The sequence below is a fragment of the Trachypithecus francoisi genome, unplaced genomic scaffold (genome assembly GCF_009764315.1).
Source record: "Trachypithecus francoisi isolate TF-2019V2 unplaced genomic scaffold, Tfra_2.0 Lachesis_group12, whole genome shotgun sequence".
Lineage (NCBI taxonomy): Eukaryota > Metazoa > Chordata > Mammalia > Primates > Cercopithecidae > Trachypithecus > Trachypithecus francoisi.
Window position 1 is genome coordinate 121545444 of NW_022681457.1, and position 15843 is coordinate 121561286.

A 15843-nucleotide genomic window follows, 5' to 3' on the forward strand; every position below is an offset into this window, starting at 1 on the left:
GGTGACCAAGTTAGGGACCCTCAGTACGAGGGTGGGTGGCCTCTCCCTCCACTCCCTCCCACTCCAGGCCCAGCGGCCTCCATGGCTGGGAATTTCCCCACAGGTGGGCCGAGGGCAGGCAGCTGTTTCCTGTGCTCCTGGGAGCCTGGGAGGAGGGGATTTCCAGCCCCTTCCCTGCTGCTGTTTCCCCTAGAGGCACCTCTCCACTTGGCAACTTTAGAAATGAACTTTTGGATAATCACAGGCTGGTCACAGTTATTTGAAAGGTACAAAAGGGGCCCAGGGAGCCTCCAGCCCCGCACCTGCTTCCCAGCTCTCCAGGCAGTTCCTGTTCTCTGGGCAACCCGTGGAACCTGAGAGCTGTTTGCATAGAGGGCAGAAACCTGCCTGCGTGTCCATGTGTGCCAGGTCATCCAGGACCCACCCTCATGACCTCCTCGGAGGCCTGTCTCCAAACACTGCCACATGGGGGTTAGGGCTTCCACGCAGGAATTAAGGGGCACAGTTCAGCCACAGACACCTGCCATGCTCAGGCACACTCAGCGTGGGCCCTGGTCACAGGTGTCTTTTTTTTGAGACAGAGTCTCGCTCTGTCGCCCAGGCTGGAGTGCAGTGGCACGATCTCAGCTTTGCAATCTCTCTCCCAGGTTCATGCGATTCTGCTGCCTCAGCCTCCCGAGTAGCTGGAATTACAGGCACCCACCACCAGGCCCAAATACTTTTTGTATTCAGTAGAGACGGGATTTCGCCATGTTGGCCAGACTGGTCTCGAATCCCTGACTTCAGGTGATCCACCTGCCTTGGCCTCCCAAAGTGCTGGGATTACAGGCATGAGCCACAGCGCCCGGCCATGGGTCTGTCTTACCATGGCTGTGGTCACTGCTGCTCAGAGCTGGTCTTGGGCACTCAAGGGGGACCATGGTCCAGCAGTGCCACAGCTCCAAAGGTCCAGACTGAACAGTTGCCACTCGTGACTCAGTGCTGCTTCAGTTTACTCACATGCCCCATGAACCTTTTTGCTGAGGGTTGAGCCGCAGGCCAGGCCCTACTGTGCCCTGGGGTCTGAACATGGTGATCTTGGGCAGAAGAGGGCAGAAGGCAGAATAAGCCAGTGCTGGTGGTGTCCAGACCCCGCCTGTGTGCCCGGCCCACAGCCAGGGTCCCCAGCCTGCCACCTGCCTCCTCCCGCCTCCTCTGCCCTCCTCCCCTCTCCCCTCCCCTCCCCTCCCCTCCTCCACAGTCCTTATAGCCACACCCCGCAAGGAAAACCCAGACTCTGGCGACAGCGGAGACGAGGATGTGTGTGGGGGCTCGGCGGCTGGGCCGGGGGCCGTGTGCGGCTCTGCTCCTCCTGGGCCTGGGGCTGAGCACCACGGCGAAGCTCCAGTGTGTCGGGGACACCTACCCCAGCAACGACCGGTGCTGCCAGGAGTGCAGGCCAGGTGAGGCCCACCCTCAGGAGGGTCTGCCACCCACGGGGCACTCCAGGGACTGGGGGCTGGGGCAGGGATGGGCCAGCCAGGAGGCTGGTCCTGGGGAGGGGGCAGGCGAGGGGCCGGCCAAGCCTGGCAGAGGAGCCGTGTGGGGAGTCCACGGGCGCAAGCCCAGGGCCTGACCGCTGCCTGACGCCGGCCTTTGCTGCAGGCAACGGGATGGTGAGCCGCTGCAACCGCTCCCAGAACACGGTGTGCCGTCCGTGCGCGCCTGGCTTCTACAACGACGTGGTCAGCGCCAAGCCCTGCAAGGCCTGCACATGGTGCAACCTCAGTGAGCTCCCACCTGGCCCCACAGCCCCACCCAGCACAGGGGGCGGCAGCCTGGCAGCCACATTCCCACGCAGCAGCACGGGGCCCCCACAGCTGCAGAAACGAACCTCAAACCACAGTGGGGTCTGCTCCTCCACGGAGTCCTTTGAGGACCTGAGGCATCTCCCGGGGGCACCCCCACTCCTTCCGGGGCCCAGACTCGGCCCAGGCCACGTGGAGTCGGGGAGACCACTCTGGCCATGTGGCCTGGCCTTGCTGGCCTGAGCAGTGAGGCTGGGGGGTTGGGCCATGGAGACCCTGCCTCAGGCAGGGCTGGCGGCTGGAGGTGGTAGAGAGGTAGGGAAGGGTGGCTGGGGCTGCCACAGAACCAGCCTCAGGTTGTGGCCAGCAAGGGAGGGCCTCGGGGGCTGTAGGGGCTCCACACCTTGGGGGAGGCTGCAGCCCCCGCCCATGGCCCTCTGTGTGGTGGGGAGGCCAACCTGTCCTTCTTGAGGACCCTGTCCACAGCCCCCACCTGATAACCCCCCTCCGGCCCCTGCTCAGGAAGTGGGAGCGAGCGGAAGCAGCCGTGCACGGCCACACAGGACACCGTCTGCCGCTGCCGGGCGGGCACCCAGCCCCTGGACAGCTACAAGCCTGGAGTTGGTGAGCTCGGTGGCTGCGGCCGGCAGTTGGGAGTGTCATAGCGGCTGTCTGTGACGCAGATGGGCCGTGGGCCGCAGGGAACTGGCCCCACTGGTGCCTCCTCTGGCATCCTTAAGACGGGGCTCCCGGGTCAGGGCCCACTGGTGGGATGTGGGCAGGGAGGGCTTCCAGAGGCCAAACCTACCACCCGGCTGTGGGGGGCGAGTGGCAGCCCACAGGCTCTGCCCCATGTCCCCAGCACCCAGGGCCTGTGGGCAGCCCCTGACCACCCTATCTTTGTTGCAGACTGTGCCCCCTGCCCTCCAGGGCACTTCTCCCCAGGAGACAACCAGGCCTGCAAGCCCTGGACCAAGTGAGGGGCTGGGGGTGCTGGGGGTCCTGGGGGGCGGGGGTGCTGAGGGGGGTAGAGGGGCTGGGGGGACCGAGGGTTGTGGCAGGGGCTGGGGGCTTGGGGGGGTGGAAGGGATGGGAGGGGCTGGGGGAGTGGGTAGTTAGGACAGAGGAGGGGCCTGGACAGGGGCTGGGAGGGGCTGGGGGGACCTGGCCGGGCTGGGGGGTTTAGGAGGGCAGAGGGGCTGGGGGTCTGGGAGGAGCTGGGAGGGGCTGGGGGGCTGGGAGGGATCGGGGGCTTAGGAGGGTGGAGGGGCCTGGCCAGGGGCTGGGAGGCTGGGAGGGGCTGGGGGGCTGGGAGAGGCGGGGGGCAGGTGGGGAGAGGAAGGGGAGGTGCTGGTGGCCCTGGGGGCCTGGCTGTGTGGCTGGACCTGGTTGGGGAGCAGGACACTGCTGCCTGGGGCAGCCTCTCCCCATGGGTGGAGCTGGGTGTGTGGGACCCTCACCCTGTGCAGCTGGGAGGCCCTGGGGGCCCAGGACAGGGAGGTGCCGGTGGGGGGTGTAGATGTGGGAGAAGGGCGTGTGGCCTTGGAGGCCCCTGTGGAGGGCACGTGGGGCTGGGCAGGGCCCTTGGCTGCTACTGGCCTGGTGTCTGTGGTAGACACTGCCTGAGGCTGGCCAGCGCGGACCCTGTCATCCCCACTGCATCTCCTGGTCCAGGGCGTTTCTGGCCTGAGCAACACCCGCTGCTCCCCACAGCTGCACCTTGGCCGGGAAGCACACCCTGCAGCCAGCCAGCAATAGCTCGGACGCCATCTGTGAGGACAGGGACCCCCCACCCACACAGCCCCAGGAGACCCAGGGTCCCCCGGCCAGGCCCACCACTGTCCAGCCCACGGAAGCCTGGCCCAGAACCTCACAGAGCCCCTCCACCCGGCCCGTGGAGGTCCCCAGGGGTAAGGGCGCCTGGCCCAGCCCAGCAGGGCCCCCAACCCAAATAGGAGGAGGGGAGGGCGGCATGGGGGCCCCTCCTGTGGACCCCACCCAGCAGACCCCTTCCTGCAGGCCCTGCGGTTGCTGCCATCCTGGGCCTGGGCCTGGCGCTGGGGCTGCTGGGCCCCCTGGCCATGCTGCTGGCCCTGCTCCTGCTCCGGAGGGACCAGAGGCTGCCCCCCAATGCTCCCAAAGCCCCTGGTGAGTGCCTCGTGGCCCTGCCCCACTGCTCCCACGCGTGAGGCCCACCCACCAATCTCTCCTTTTTTCCTCCCCAGGGGGAGGCAGTTTCCGGACTCCCATCCAAGAGGAGCAGGCTGACGTGCACTCCACCCTGGCCAAGATCTGACCCGGGCCCACCAAGGTGGACGCTGGGCCCTGCCAGGCTGGAGCCCGGAGGGTCTGCTGGGCGAGCAGGGCAGGTGCAGGCCGCCCGCCCCGCCACGCTCCTGGGCCACTCTGCGCCGTTCTAGGTGCCGCTGGCTGCCTCCGGCTCTCTGCTTACGTATGCCATGCATACCTCCTGCCTCGCGGGGCCACAATAAAAGCCTTGGCAGACGGGAGTCTCTAACTGGCACTGTGGGCTGCGCACCTGTGGCAGGGAGGCTTGGGCCGTGCCCGCCTCCAGCTGGAGAAGGGTCTTGGGCCAGGGTGGAGGGAGCAGGTAGTGGGGTCAAATGGGACCCTGGAGGTTGGTCCCTGGGTGCAAGTTCTAGATTGAGTGGGGAGCCGGGGGAGTGACTGGGAAAGCTCAGGTCCAGGGCCGCCTGGCGTGGGGGTTACTGGCCAGCCGCTGACAAGGGTCGCCCTGAGCCCCGGGTCACCCAAGGAGCTTGGGAGCAGCTGACCCCTGGGCCTCTGTGTCCTGGAAGGAAGAGTGGAGAGACCTGCTCCTCTTCCCCTCCACACCTACGCCCACCCCCTGCTGCAGCTGGGAGGGGGTCCCAGGGCCCCTGAACACCCTGAGGAGTCCCTGCAAGGGCCCCTACGTCCCTGCCATGGGTGTCCAGGGGGACAGTCACCTTGGAAGCCACGGTTTCTGCTTGAGCCAAACTTCTGTCCACGCTGAGGCCTGGCTATGCCACTCCTGTGCACCTGCCCCACCGCCAAGAGGCCTGGGATGTGCATGAGAACGTCCACAGCGACTTCACATAACGTGGCCCCACAGTGGAGAAACCCAGGCGTCCGCCAGCAGCGTGGATGCATGAGTGCTGGCGTGTTCAGATGAGCTCCCAGCTCCCCGGCCCACACCACAGGTGTCCAAAGAAGGTCCCGAGGCCCCAGAGGCATCCCTGGCCATGTGGGAATCCTCTCGAGCCAGCGTCTGGGAGTGGGGTGTCCTTCGAGCCGGTGTCTGGGAGTGGGGTGTCCTTCGAGCAGCACAGAGGCTGCTCCCCTGAGCGCCAGTCACGCCTGAGGCCACAGCTTGGGAACAAGGCAGGAGCGGCCCTGCAGGCTTCCCACACAGAAGACACCCCGGGCGTCCGAGCGACGTCTGTGTCCCTCAGGAGGTGGAGGTGCCTGTTTGCCTCCATTGTGCTTAACAGCTGTCAGGGGCAGAAGTGAGACCCTCCCGAGGGCTAAGAGGTCTCACTCCACTTTTTTTTTTTTTTTTGCCAGAGTCTCGCTCTGTCTCCAGGCTGGAGTGCAGTGGCGTGATCTCGGCTCATTGCAATCTCTGCCTCCTGAGTTCAAGCAATTCTCCTGCCTCAGCCTCCCGAGTAGCTGGGACTACAGGTGCCCCCCACCACGCCGGCTGATGTTTGTATTTTATTAGAGACGGGGTTTCACCATGTTGGCTAAGCTGGTCTTGAACTCCTGACCTCGTGATCCACCTGCCTCAGTCCCCTAGAGTGCTGGGATTCCAGGTGTGAGCCACCGCGCCCGGCCCTCACTGCACTCATGAATGAGAAACACGGCCGAGGCCGGGCACAGTGGCTCAGGCCTAGAATCCCAGCACTTTGGGAGGCTGAGGCAAGAGGATCAGAAGTTTGAGACCTGCCTGGGTAACATGGCAAGACCCTTTCTCTATGAAAAATAGAAAAAATCAGCCAGGTGGACCATGCCTGCGGTCCCAGCTACTTGGGAGGCTGAGCTGGGAGGATCACTTGAGCCCAAGAGGTCAAGGCTGTAGTGAGATGTGACTGAACAAATAATAATAATAAAATGAAATTTAAAAAATTAAGAAGAAACACACGAAGCCTCATGGAAGGTTTTGCTGAGGGCCTGGCACAGTCTGGACGCTCTGGCCGCCGTGGCTGGTGTGGTCCAGCCCTGCAGCTGCACCTACTGCTGCACACAGCGTCCCTGGGCCAGCCTTCCCTCTCTCTGCGTCCTCCATCAGCACGCGCTGCCCACGGCTGTCCAGGCCCCCTGTGCCTGGCGGACGGCTCCCCTCTCCACCGATGTTGTGGAAGTGGGGAACCACCTCGGGGGTGCACAATGGGAGTGCCACGCACCACTCACAGCAGCCCAAGGTGCCGGGACCACAGCGGGCTGTAAGAAAGACGCCCATCTCTGGCCTTGGGCTGCCCCAGACCCCTCCTGCCTCTGCAGCTGGTTTTCTCCCCCCGTTTCTCTCTCTCTCCTCAAACCTCTGTCTTCCACCCACTCTCTGCCAACCACAAGCCTCCCCCTGCTGCACAGGGAAGTCAGAGGCCATCCTGTCCCCCACCCAGCACCTTCACTGAGTTCCCCGGGTTCCTGCACAGGGTTCAACCTGCAGGCCCTGCACGGGGTTGGGGCCGTGCCTCTGAGAGCCCGTGGCCCCCCGCCCGTGGGGCAGGCGAGGCCAGGCCTGCAGGCAGGATGGCGAGTGGGTGGGGAAAGGGGTCCGGTGGCCAGGACTGGAGCAGCCAGATCCCATGGGGCTGGCAGGTTGAAGGCTGTGGGAAAGGGGCCTCTTCCCCAAACCTGGCACCCACACCCATCGCTTCCTGTTTCCTCTCCTCTGGGCACAGCACCCCCCAGGCCCTGTGGGACTTATTCCCCAGCCAGGACCCCCTGCTGCACCCCCAGATGGACAAGGGGCCACCTCCTCTTGGTCTCTGTGCTCACCCCCCCCACCCCCTCACCTGACACCATCTCTGCTGGCAACTCCTGCGCCATCTGTGCCCCAGGCTCTGCCTGAGCTCTGGCCCGGTGCCCATCTGCACCCTCCCCCTGGGGCCCCACAGTTGCCCTTCTGGATGCACGCAAGGGCTGTCCCTCGCCCGGCAGCCGCGCCACCCTGTGGGCCGCTCTCCTGCGTGAATGCCCCGTCGTTTGTGTCACTGGCGAGGTGCTCACAAAATACCAGAAAGTAAGATGAACAAAATCACCTCCAGCCTCGCAGCCCAAGGACAGAAGTCATGGGGAGCCAGTGAGGGGTCTTCTGCAGCGAGAGGGACGGGAGGCAGACATCACACCCCTGGCAGCCCCTCCGGGGACCACCGTGTGGGGAGCTGCTCGGGCTGTGCCACGGGGCGGGGGGTCCTCTGCCCGCCTCCCACTTGGCCCATAAACTGCTCGCCCTTCTAACTCTGTCCCTGCCTCTAGAAGGACTCGCACCGTGTGGTTGATGAACATTTATTTTTTTGGGACAGTCTTGCTGTCACCCAGCCTGGAGTGCAGTGGTACAACTGACAAGCATTATTTACAAGGGACACATTGTGTCTTCTCGGGCTGCCATCTACCGGCACTCGCCAGGATTGGGGGTGAGCCCAAGCTGGCATAGACCTCCCGGGGTTTTGAAACGGGAAGGGGCGCAGCCCAGCCTGCCCCAGGTCTCCTCCCTGAGCACCTTCGCCTGGCGTCCGGGTCTGACGGCACCTCTTTCTATCCAGGGGCCCAGAGCCCCTCCCAGGCTAGGGGCGGAATGAAGATCTTCAGGCCCCTCAAAGGCCCCCAGGCCCAGCTGGCCCCACCCCTTTCCTTCTGAGTGTCCGGACAGCCTGGAGCCGCAGAGACCCCTTCCTTTTCTGCAGTGTCTGAAGACGGCCTCTCCAAGGCAGGCTCCTCCATCTTGGATCTGAGAACTCCGGGGCGTCACAAACAGCTAATTCCCGTCATTTACCCTGGGAAAGGAGGAACCGCCTTAGGAGGTGAGGTGGTGGCTGCAGGTCTCAAACGGGTGTCTAACCACATCCAGCCGTGGGCACAGCCACGCTCAAGTTCCCGAGAGCCCCCGCCTCCAGCATTCCTGGGGGTCTCCACTGTGCTGGACGGCACAGAAGCAGGGCTGGGCAATCCAGGGAGGCTTCCTGGTGGAGGCAGGGTCCCAGAACCCTTTAGTGCCCACAGGGGAAACTAAGGCTCAGAGAGCCATAGGACAGCCTCCCAAGAGCCCTGCGAGGGGCTCTCCCTCAACTCCCTCCAGGACCCGGATCTGTCTGGTCTGATGGATGATGATGGCTCCAGAGAGATCTGGGTGGGAACCTGCCTGAGACACGGCAGACCTGGCAGGTCGCTCTGCCCTGGGCCTTGGGTGCCCTTGGGGGGCGGCTGACACTGACCCGAGGAGGCACCACGCACCCTCTCGTCTCCCCACCAGCTCCTCCTGGTGCCCCTCCCAAGCCCTGGGGAGCTTCCTGGGTTGGCAGCTGAGGGGGGTCCTGGGGAGCTGTAAGCAACGGGGAGGGGAGCCCACAGGCCTGCAGCCCATGGTGAGTTTCACACCCAGAGCCGGCCAGGTGGGGCGTGCTAAGCTGAGGGGCCCCGTCCCCATTCTGTGGGGTTCCCCAGTGCTGGGCTCCGTGGCTGAGGCTCTCTGGGGGTGGCCAGGGTTTGTGGAGACCCCGGGGTCTCACAGACACCACCCAGAGGCGGTGGGATGGAGAGGGTGATTGGCTGAGTCCCACTCTCCAGGTAGCCCCCATGGACAAGCTGCGGAATGCCACCCCCGCCCTGGGGCGCGCCAAGGTGGCCGCAGACGTTGCACAGAAAACCTTTTTGATCCCCGCCAGCCCGGTTTCCCCGCCCCTGCCGGCGACCTGCTGCGGATCGGGCTGTCTGCAGTGTCCACACCCCCTCCTCACACGCATCTCGCCTGGGTCGGAACTCTCGGGTCAGGAACAGTCCCAGTCACCTCCGGGCAGGGCGGGTGAGGACGGGGACGGGGCGTGTCCAACTTGCTGTGGCCCCTTGAAACCCAAGCGTGGCACGGCACGGGGCGATGTGTGCGTGCGGGACCCTGTGCTGCCTGGCGCTGCTGTGTGCGGCCAGCCTGGGTCAGCGCCCCACCGGGGGTCCCGGGTGCGGCCCTGGGCGCCTCCTGCTCGGGACGGGAAAGGATGCACGCTGCTGCCGCGTTCACCCAACGCGCTGCTGCCGCGATTACCCAAGTAAGTAAACCGTGTTTACTTAACGCGGACCGGACAAGGCGCGGCGCCGGGAGCCAGGATGGGCGGGCGCCCCTTCCCGTACTCAGACCCGCACTGCTGAGGTCTAAGGAGGGTGGGCACAGGGCTGCCAGCGGCCAGAGCCTTCCGGAGGGAGGCAGGATCCCAGAGAGAGGTGGAGGCATGCCAGCTCCAGCCAGTGGTCCCGGCGGTGAGAAGCAGGGGCGAGCCGGGTGGGAGCGCCCTCAAGAGGGGTCTGGGGTCCCAAGGTGGAGGAGGGCTGTTCCAGGTCCTGCTGGGTGGGTCGTGAACCCTCGGCCATCGCCCAGCTCCCCCTGCTCAGTTGGGGCCCCCCCTGCACCGCGTCTGGCCTGCTGCCTGCCTCTGACCTGCACCTGGGGGTAAGGGTTCAACGGACACAGCTGGCCTGGAGAGCAAGCTGGCAGGAAGTCACCTCAGAGCTTCTTCCTCCAGGGTTGGGAAGGGAGGCTCTGTCCGGAGGCCCAGTGTGGCTGGTGGGGACAGAAGCGCCTGGAGACCAGGCAGGCAGCCTCTGAGGTGTCCACGCGCCTCCAGGGGGCTTTGCACTGTTGGGTGCCATCCCTGGGTCCCGCAGGGGCAGCCCCTGGTGGCATGTGCAATCAGCTCCTGGGCAGAGGCAGCTGTGGGGTGCAAAGGGGGAGTAGCCCCAGGCCACATGATCCCAGGAGAAAGAGACACCTGGACGAAGCCAGAGTCCGGAGTCCCAGCCAGGAGCCCTCTGCTTCCTGGAGCCGACTGTGGTTGGGGAAGGACAAGCCGGCTCCCCTAGAGAGCCGAGGAGGGGCCTCAGCCCAGCTGCTGGGGGCCTGGCTTGTCTCCTGCCCAGGCGAGGAGTGCTGTTCCGAGTGGGACTGCATGTGTGTCCAGCCTGAATTCCACTGCGGAGACCCTTGCTGCACGACCTGCCAGCACCACCCTTGCCCCTCAGGCCAGGGGGTGCAGCCCCAGGGTAAGTCCTGGAGGTGCCTGTGAGTGTCCACACAGGCCAGGGGTTCCACTAGGGCCCGAGGCAGAGCTCATGGGCGCAGGTGTCCGGCATGTGTGGTGTGTGGGGTCCTAGGTCCTGTGAGGCCGGGCAGGCCAGGCCATGCTCAGGCACCACGGACCATGTAACTCCGGGAGTCTCCTGTCCCCCCTTTCTTGGCCTGGGCTTTTCCATCCAGCACGAGGACTGTGAGAACCCTGCGGGGGATGGGGAGCTGTATGGCTCTCAAGCCTGGGACACCCATCCTGTGTGTCCTCACCGAATACTGAAAGAGCCTGCCTTGTGCCCCCCAGAGTCCTGTCTGGGCCCTGGGGCTACACCTCTTCCTGGAAGGAGCAGCTCAAGTCCTCTTAGCGGCTTGTTTACCTGACAGGAGGGGCCAGGCTGGGCACATGGGGGCTGTGAGGAGGTAGAACTGGGGAGGTTGTGTGAGGTTGGACAGGGCAGGGTCTGGGGTCAGCTGGGACCCAGCCTCACTCTTTCTGGGACCCTCTGTTCTACTGTCTGCCCTCTGTTCTACTGAGTCCTGCCTGGCCTCTCCCCACCCTCAGCCCCCAGTGGGCAGGCCCAGTGCACTCTGTGCTCCTCCTCCAGGTGCCCTCCCCAGGTCCCACCCCAGACGCCCCATCTGGGATGGGCAGACACGGGCACTGACATCCAGGGCCCCAGTCCTGGGCCATCAAGAACTCTGTTGAATGGATGATGTGGGGGGGCATTCGACTCAGCAGCCAGACGCCAGATGGACCCCTGCACTGGCCTGACTCCATCCTCATCCATCCCAGCAACTCCAGCAGCTTCCCTCCCTCCTTCCCTCCCCAATCCCCCGACCCCGCACCAGGGAAATTCAGTTTTGGCTTCAGGTGTGTCGACTGTGCCTTGGGGACCTTCTCCAGGGGCCACGACGGCCACTGCAAACCTTGGACAGAGTGAGTCCTGGGTAGGCCCTGCCGGCAGCTGGGTGGTCCAGGCTCACTCTAAGGAAGGGTCCTCTCCTGTCCCTTGCACTGTGGCGAGCCCCAGACAGCGCCGAGGACAGCAGCCGGGGGCTGACTAGGGGCTGTGTCCGCGTATTCCAGCTGCACCCAGTTTGGGTTTCTCACCGTGTTCCCTGGAAACAAGACCCACAACGCTGTGTGCGTCCCAGGGTCCCCGCCGGCAGAGCCGCCTGGGTGGCTGACCATCGTCCTCCTGGCCGTGGCCGCCTGCGTCCTCCTCCTGACCTCGGCCCAGCTCGCACTGCATGTCTGGCAGCTGAGGAGTCAGCCCACGTGGTCCCGAGGTGAGTCACAGCCTGGTGGGGGGAGGTGGGGGCCTGGCTGCCCGCTGACCGTGGCCCCTCTGCAGAGACCCAGCTACTGCTGGAGGTGCCGCCGTCGACCGAAGACGCCAGCAGCTGCCAGTTCCCTGAGGAGGAGCGGGGCGAGCGGCTGGCAGAGGAGAAGGGGCGGCTGGGAGACCTGTGGGTGTGAGCCTGGCCATCCTCCGGGGCCACCAACCCTAGGAGCTCCCCGGGCTCCGAATTCTGCTCTGGGCCGGGCCCTGCTCCCCTGGCAGCAGAAGTGGGTGCAGGAAGGTGGCAGTGAGCAGCGCCCTGGACCATGCAGGTCGGCGGCCGTGGCTGGGCCCTGCAGGAGGGAGAGAGAGACACAGCCATGGCCCCCTTCCTCCCTTATGGCTCTGCTGGGGTGGGGTCTTAGGACGGGAGACTGTGCCCATGGGTGTGCAGTGCCCAGGACGGGACCTGGCTGCATGGGGCCTTCAATAAACACTGGTCCAGTGACCTGAGTGGATGCACGCTGGGTGCTGGGGGAGGATGGGGCGCCCGAGGCTGGGCTTTGGGGCACCGTGCCCATGCCTGGCTGTGGTCCCCTCCACAGGGGGCAAAGGGGAGGGCAGCCAGGGCCCATTCCGGGAACTCCAGGCTGGGTGGGGTGGGGCCCGAGGAGGGGCCATTCCAGTCTTAGGCCCAGTGATCCTCAGGGATACAGGCTCAGTGGCTTCCCCAGTTAGGGGGCTCTTCTCTGGTGCCCCTGGATCTCTGGTTTCTGGCCACACAGCCTGCCAGCCCCTGGGTGCCCAGAGCCCAGGACTCACATCCAGCACTTTCTGGTGGTGGGGGCCCTGTCTCCAGGCCAGCCCTCTCTCCTCACCACCCCACCCTTGGCCTGCCCAGCCTCCTGCTCCAGGTGAGATCTGATAGCAGCTCGCTCAGCTACCGGGGAGTGGCGGGCAGGCCGGTGCAGGCTTCTCCGCAGCATCCAGGAGGCACCGCACACCTGGGCCCCAGCTCAACTCCCAGTGGGCGGCGGGCCCAGCTCACAATAGGTGGATGGGGCAGAGGCGGCATCAGCACCCACCCCACATGGGTCCCAGAGTGTGGAGAGCCCAAGGGTGGCACAGGGACACCGGGGAAGGTGCCCAGCCCTGGAAGCAGGACCTGGCCTTTCCGCGCTGTGGCGTACTGGGCTCGGGGCTGGGTACCGGGCTCGGGGCTGGGTACTGGGCTCCGGGCTGGGTACTGGAAACTGGCTCGGGGCTGGGTACTGGGCACTGGGCACTGGGCTCGGTGCGCTCCTCCCGTGCGAGCCCTGCCCCGCGCACTCCTGCCTGCAGCCCGGGTTCCCCCGCCCGGCCCCGGCTCCCCTCACGCGTCCCCCACACCGGGGCTGTCCCGCACCTTCCCCGGAAAACACCGGCGGCCCGCGCAGTGCGGGTCCCGCGGGGCTGACTCAGCGCGGAAACTCCTCGTGGGCGGCTTCGCGTGGGCCTCGGCGCGGAAGCGTCAGCGCGGGGGCGGCGGGGCTGACGCACAGCGGCGGGCGGGGGATTCCGCGGGCTGCGGGGCGGGCTCTGGGCGGGGTCTCCGGGTCTCCGGCTCCTCCCGCGCCCGCCCACGAGCTTTACCTGGAGCGCGAACCTCCAGGCCTGGCGGGGGCCGCAGCGTGCGTCGCGGAGCCCGGGGGAGGCGGCGGAGACTCGCGCGTGGGGGCGGGTGCGCCTCCGGGGGTCTCCGTGGGGGAGGCCGAGGCCAGCGCGCGTCCGCCGAGGAGGGGGTCCCAGGGGCGCGGAGGGTCGGGCGGGGCCGGGTGCGGAGCTCGGCTCCCCGGGGAGGGGAGGGGCCCCGCTCTGCTCCACCTGGAAGCCCGACCCGCTGGCACAGGGCGGCCTCCCTCTGCCCGGAAAACCGCAGCCGCCCCAGCCTCCCGCTGGGGTCGGACTTTTGAGAAAAGGGCCTGAGGCCACCTCTGTTCCCAGAAGCGCTTCCGGCCGCCGCGGAGCCTCCGCTCCCAGCCAGCCCGTCCCCACCCGCCGCTGAGAGCTGGACTCGGCGAACCCCCGCAGCGGCCAGAGACACCTGTGGCGGGAGCCCCTTCCCAGACAGAGCTGGACACAGCCTTTCCCAGCCCTAGGACAGGTGGGGGGTCCTTGAGGGACAGGTGGCCCCCGGCTGCCCCAGCTGGGGGTCTGTGGTCTGACCAGGACCTGGGTCATCACTGCTGTCCCCTCCGATGCTGGGTCAGCTCTGAGGACAGCCCAGGAGAGGGCTCGCTCCTCTTGGCCAGTGACCCTCATGGGAGGCCGTGGCGCCTGGCGTCGGGGAGGAAGCAGACCCCCGCCTCCCACACATCTCCTCTTCCCGGAAACTCCAGGAACTGGGGGTCTTTCCGGAGTTGGTAATTCGGTTGTCCTGGTCCGAGCCTTAAAGACACACCCAGGGGAGAGGGGCTGGAGGGGGCGGGGGCACAAGGGGCCCCATGGACACGCAGGCCTCAAGTCCTCCAGGGTCCGAGGTCTCTTCAGCTGAAACAGGCACGCAGGCCCACTGGCCCTCAGCTGACCCCAGGCTCTGGCTGCTGGTGAGGGTCTGTGCTGGCCAGGCCCCCCGATGGAGGCTGTGGGGATGGAGGGTGTGTGGCTGTGCCTGGGTCCGAATGGGGGCAGCTGAATCCCCCACGCCTTCCCCTTGAGTCCCCTACCTGGCAGCAGGACCCAGGACTCACCTGTGGAAGGGGGGGGATGTGGGGGGCGTCCGCTGTCCGGAGCCTCTACCTTGGATCCCAGGCTCCAGCTTGGCGTCGTCTCGGGGAAGCGCCCCAGCCCTGCCTGAACCCCTCATGTCCCGGAGGGTTCTGATGCCTTTCCTGTGGTCCCTGGCTGGTCACTTCACTTGAATATTGGGGAGCACCTTGTACTGCCAGATACTCAGGCACCCACAGCCCCCCTCTCCCGGTGGTCCATGCCGTTCTGGCCTCGAAGATGAGCGCTTATGGGCTGGGTGGCAGGGATGTGGCCGTTGCTCCTGGGTTCTCTGGAAACCTTGTTTATTCATTGACCTTTGGGCTCTTTGGGGCACCAAGGACTCCTGAGCAGCATCTGGATCCTCAGCTTAGGCCTTTGGGGGACCTTGGGTTGCAGGGGGTGGGGCTCGGTCAGGACAGGGCAGGCCACTGCCAACGTGCACCCTCTCATGGGTTCTGGCAGTGACACATCCAATCAGGGCCCAGGGACGACAAAGGCTCCGTTGTCCCCTTGGGCTCAGGTGACCTCTGCTGACATCTTGGGGCCCCTGAGCCTGGGGGTGTAACCCCACCCACCACAGGGAGGGGAGCTGGACAGTTCCAGTGTCACCAGGGGACGTAGTCCTGACCTGGGATCGTGGCACCACACAGCACTAGGCATGTGGGGCGGATCCGGTGGCAGAGGCCGGAGGGCACAGAGGCCCCAGGGACATCAGGGTAGCAAGAGCAGAGGGCAGCGTCGGGAGGACCCCCAAGTGATGTGGCCGTGTAGTGGCCTTGGAAGCCGGCTGGCAATGTGGCCCTGACCCCTAAGAGCAGGTGTGGACTTACCAAGTCCTGGGTGCTTGACCAGCCATGGAAGCTTCACCCCTCCCAGGCCCCTCCTGCTTCACCCCTCCCCAGCCTCGGTGGGCTGCAGAGCAGGCTGCTGCTGCCCTTGGCCCCCTAGAGGGTCCAGCAGACCTGCTGGGAGGAGACTGGGGGCCCCATCACAATGCCAGGTGTGTTCCCAGCTTCTCACCTGGGAACCCCCACTCCAGGCCCTACCGGCAGGACCATGTTGGTGGGGGCTGCCCCTGGCTTGGGGTGGTACCCCACTGGCTCTGAGACCTGGGGCCTCTTTGGCCTCTGTGGGCCCCAGTTCCCTCTGTCCCATTTTCTCCTCTCCCTGGCACCCTGGCTGTGCCCCACCTGCTGTGCTGGCCAGAGACCACAGCCGACAGTGCATTCTAGTGGTGCGTGGGCTGCCGAATCCCAGGGAATGGAGCTGCCATTCCCATGGAGCGCAGGGTGGCCGCGGGGCCAAGGCTGACTCTGCTGGTCTCTTGGTCTCCCGTGGCTGCAGTGCAGCGCAGAAGGAGGAACCGGCAACTTGGCTGTGACCCTGTGGAGTTGGGGGCAGGGCATGCAGGGGGTGGGCCTGGGGGAGGGACCCCCAATCCTCAGGTCTCGACTTGGGGGGCACAGGGGACTTGAGCCAGCCATTGGGAGAGGCCTGTATACTTTAGCTTTCTGGGTGGGAGGTGGCTGAGGGGGTGGGTAGGGTGGACGCCTGAGGCCCTGGGCTGCCAGAGCTCTCCTCGCAAACCCCCAAGTCCATAGGGAATAGAGCCATCGACGGCCACACAGGGCTGACTGGGGCCTGGCCAGTGTGGCCTCAGCATGTCTTCCGTGGGACCCTCCTGTCGGGGCCAGCTGCCCTGTGCCCCTCTGCCAGGGTCCAGCCCTGGCGTGGTCAGGGTACC

At 66.0% G+C, this 15843-nt stretch overlaps 2 protein-coding genes across 6 annotated transcripts; both read left to right on the forward strand.

The window, feature by feature from the left end:
* Positions 1–1158: 1158 nt before the first annotated feature.
* On the forward strand, positions 1159–4311 carry TNFRSF4 (TNF receptor superfamily member 4). Of its 2 annotated transcripts, XM_033228797.1 has the most exons (7): positions 1159–1442; positions 1645–1767; positions 2310–2411; positions 2697–2763; positions 3501–3697; positions 3807–3935; positions 4013–4311. In XM_033228797.1, the coding sequence occupies exons 1-7, from the start codon at positions 1298–1300 to the stop codon at positions 4081–4083; spliced, it is 834 nt and encodes a 277-aa protein (XP_033084688.1). In that variant the 5' UTR covers positions 1159–1297; the 3' UTR covers positions 4084–4311. The 2 variants fall into 2 exon arrangements, with proteins under 2 accessions (XP_033084688.1, XP_033084689.1); XM_033228798.1 differs by lacking the exon at positions 3807–3935 and having other exon boundaries at positions 4013–4297.
* A 4424-nt stretch (positions 4312–8735) lies between these two features.
* On the forward strand, positions 8736–11879 carry TNFRSF18 (TNF receptor superfamily member 18). 4 transcript variants are annotated; one of them, XM_033228802.1, is made up of 5 exons: positions 8740–9055; positions 9921–10043; positions 10918–11005; positions 11156–11358; positions 11424–11859. In XM_033228802.1, exons 1-5 carry the CDS (start codon positions 8887–8889, stop codon positions 11546–11548), a joined length of 708 nt encoding a protein of 235 aa, XP_033084693.1. In that variant the 5' UTR covers positions 8740–8886; the 3' UTR covers positions 11549–11859. The 4 variants fall into 4 exon arrangements, with proteins under 4 accessions (XP_033084691.1, XP_033084693.1, XP_033084692.1 ...); XM_033228800.1 differs by having other exon boundaries at positions 8736–9055; positions 11156–11879; XM_033228801.1 differs by lacking the exon at positions 8740–9055 and having other exon boundaries at positions 9484–10043.
* Positions 11880–15843: the final 3964 nt, after the last annotated feature.

Bases quoted from the DNA above. Each gene is read 5' to 3' on its own strand.
- TNFRSF4 (XM_033228797.1), top strand. From the start codon at position 1,298: ATGTGTGTGGGGGCTCGGCGGCTGGGCCGGGGGCCGTGTGCGGCTCTG. The intron at 2,412-2,696 runs GTGAGCTCGGTG...TCTTTGTTGCAG, and splicing joins CAGCTACAAGCCTGGAGTTG to ACTGTGCCCCCTGCCCTCCA. The intron at 3,936-4,012 runs GTGAGTGCCTCG...TTTCCTCCCCAG, and splicing joins CAATGCTCCCAAAGCCCCTG to GGGGAGGCAGTTTCCGGACT.
- TNFRSF18 (XM_033228799.1), top strand. From the start codon at position 9,686: ATGTGCAATCAGCTCCTGGGCAGAGGCAGCTGTGGGGTGCAAAGGGGG. The intron at 10,044-10,917 runs GTAAGTCCTGGA...ACCCCGCACCAG, and splicing joins CCAGGGGGTGCAGCCCCAGG to GGAAATTCAGTTTTGGCTTC. The intron at 11,006-11,155 runs GTGAGTCCTGGG...CGCGTATTCCAG, and splicing joins CACTGCAAACCTTGGACAGA to CTGCACCCAGTTTGGGTTTC.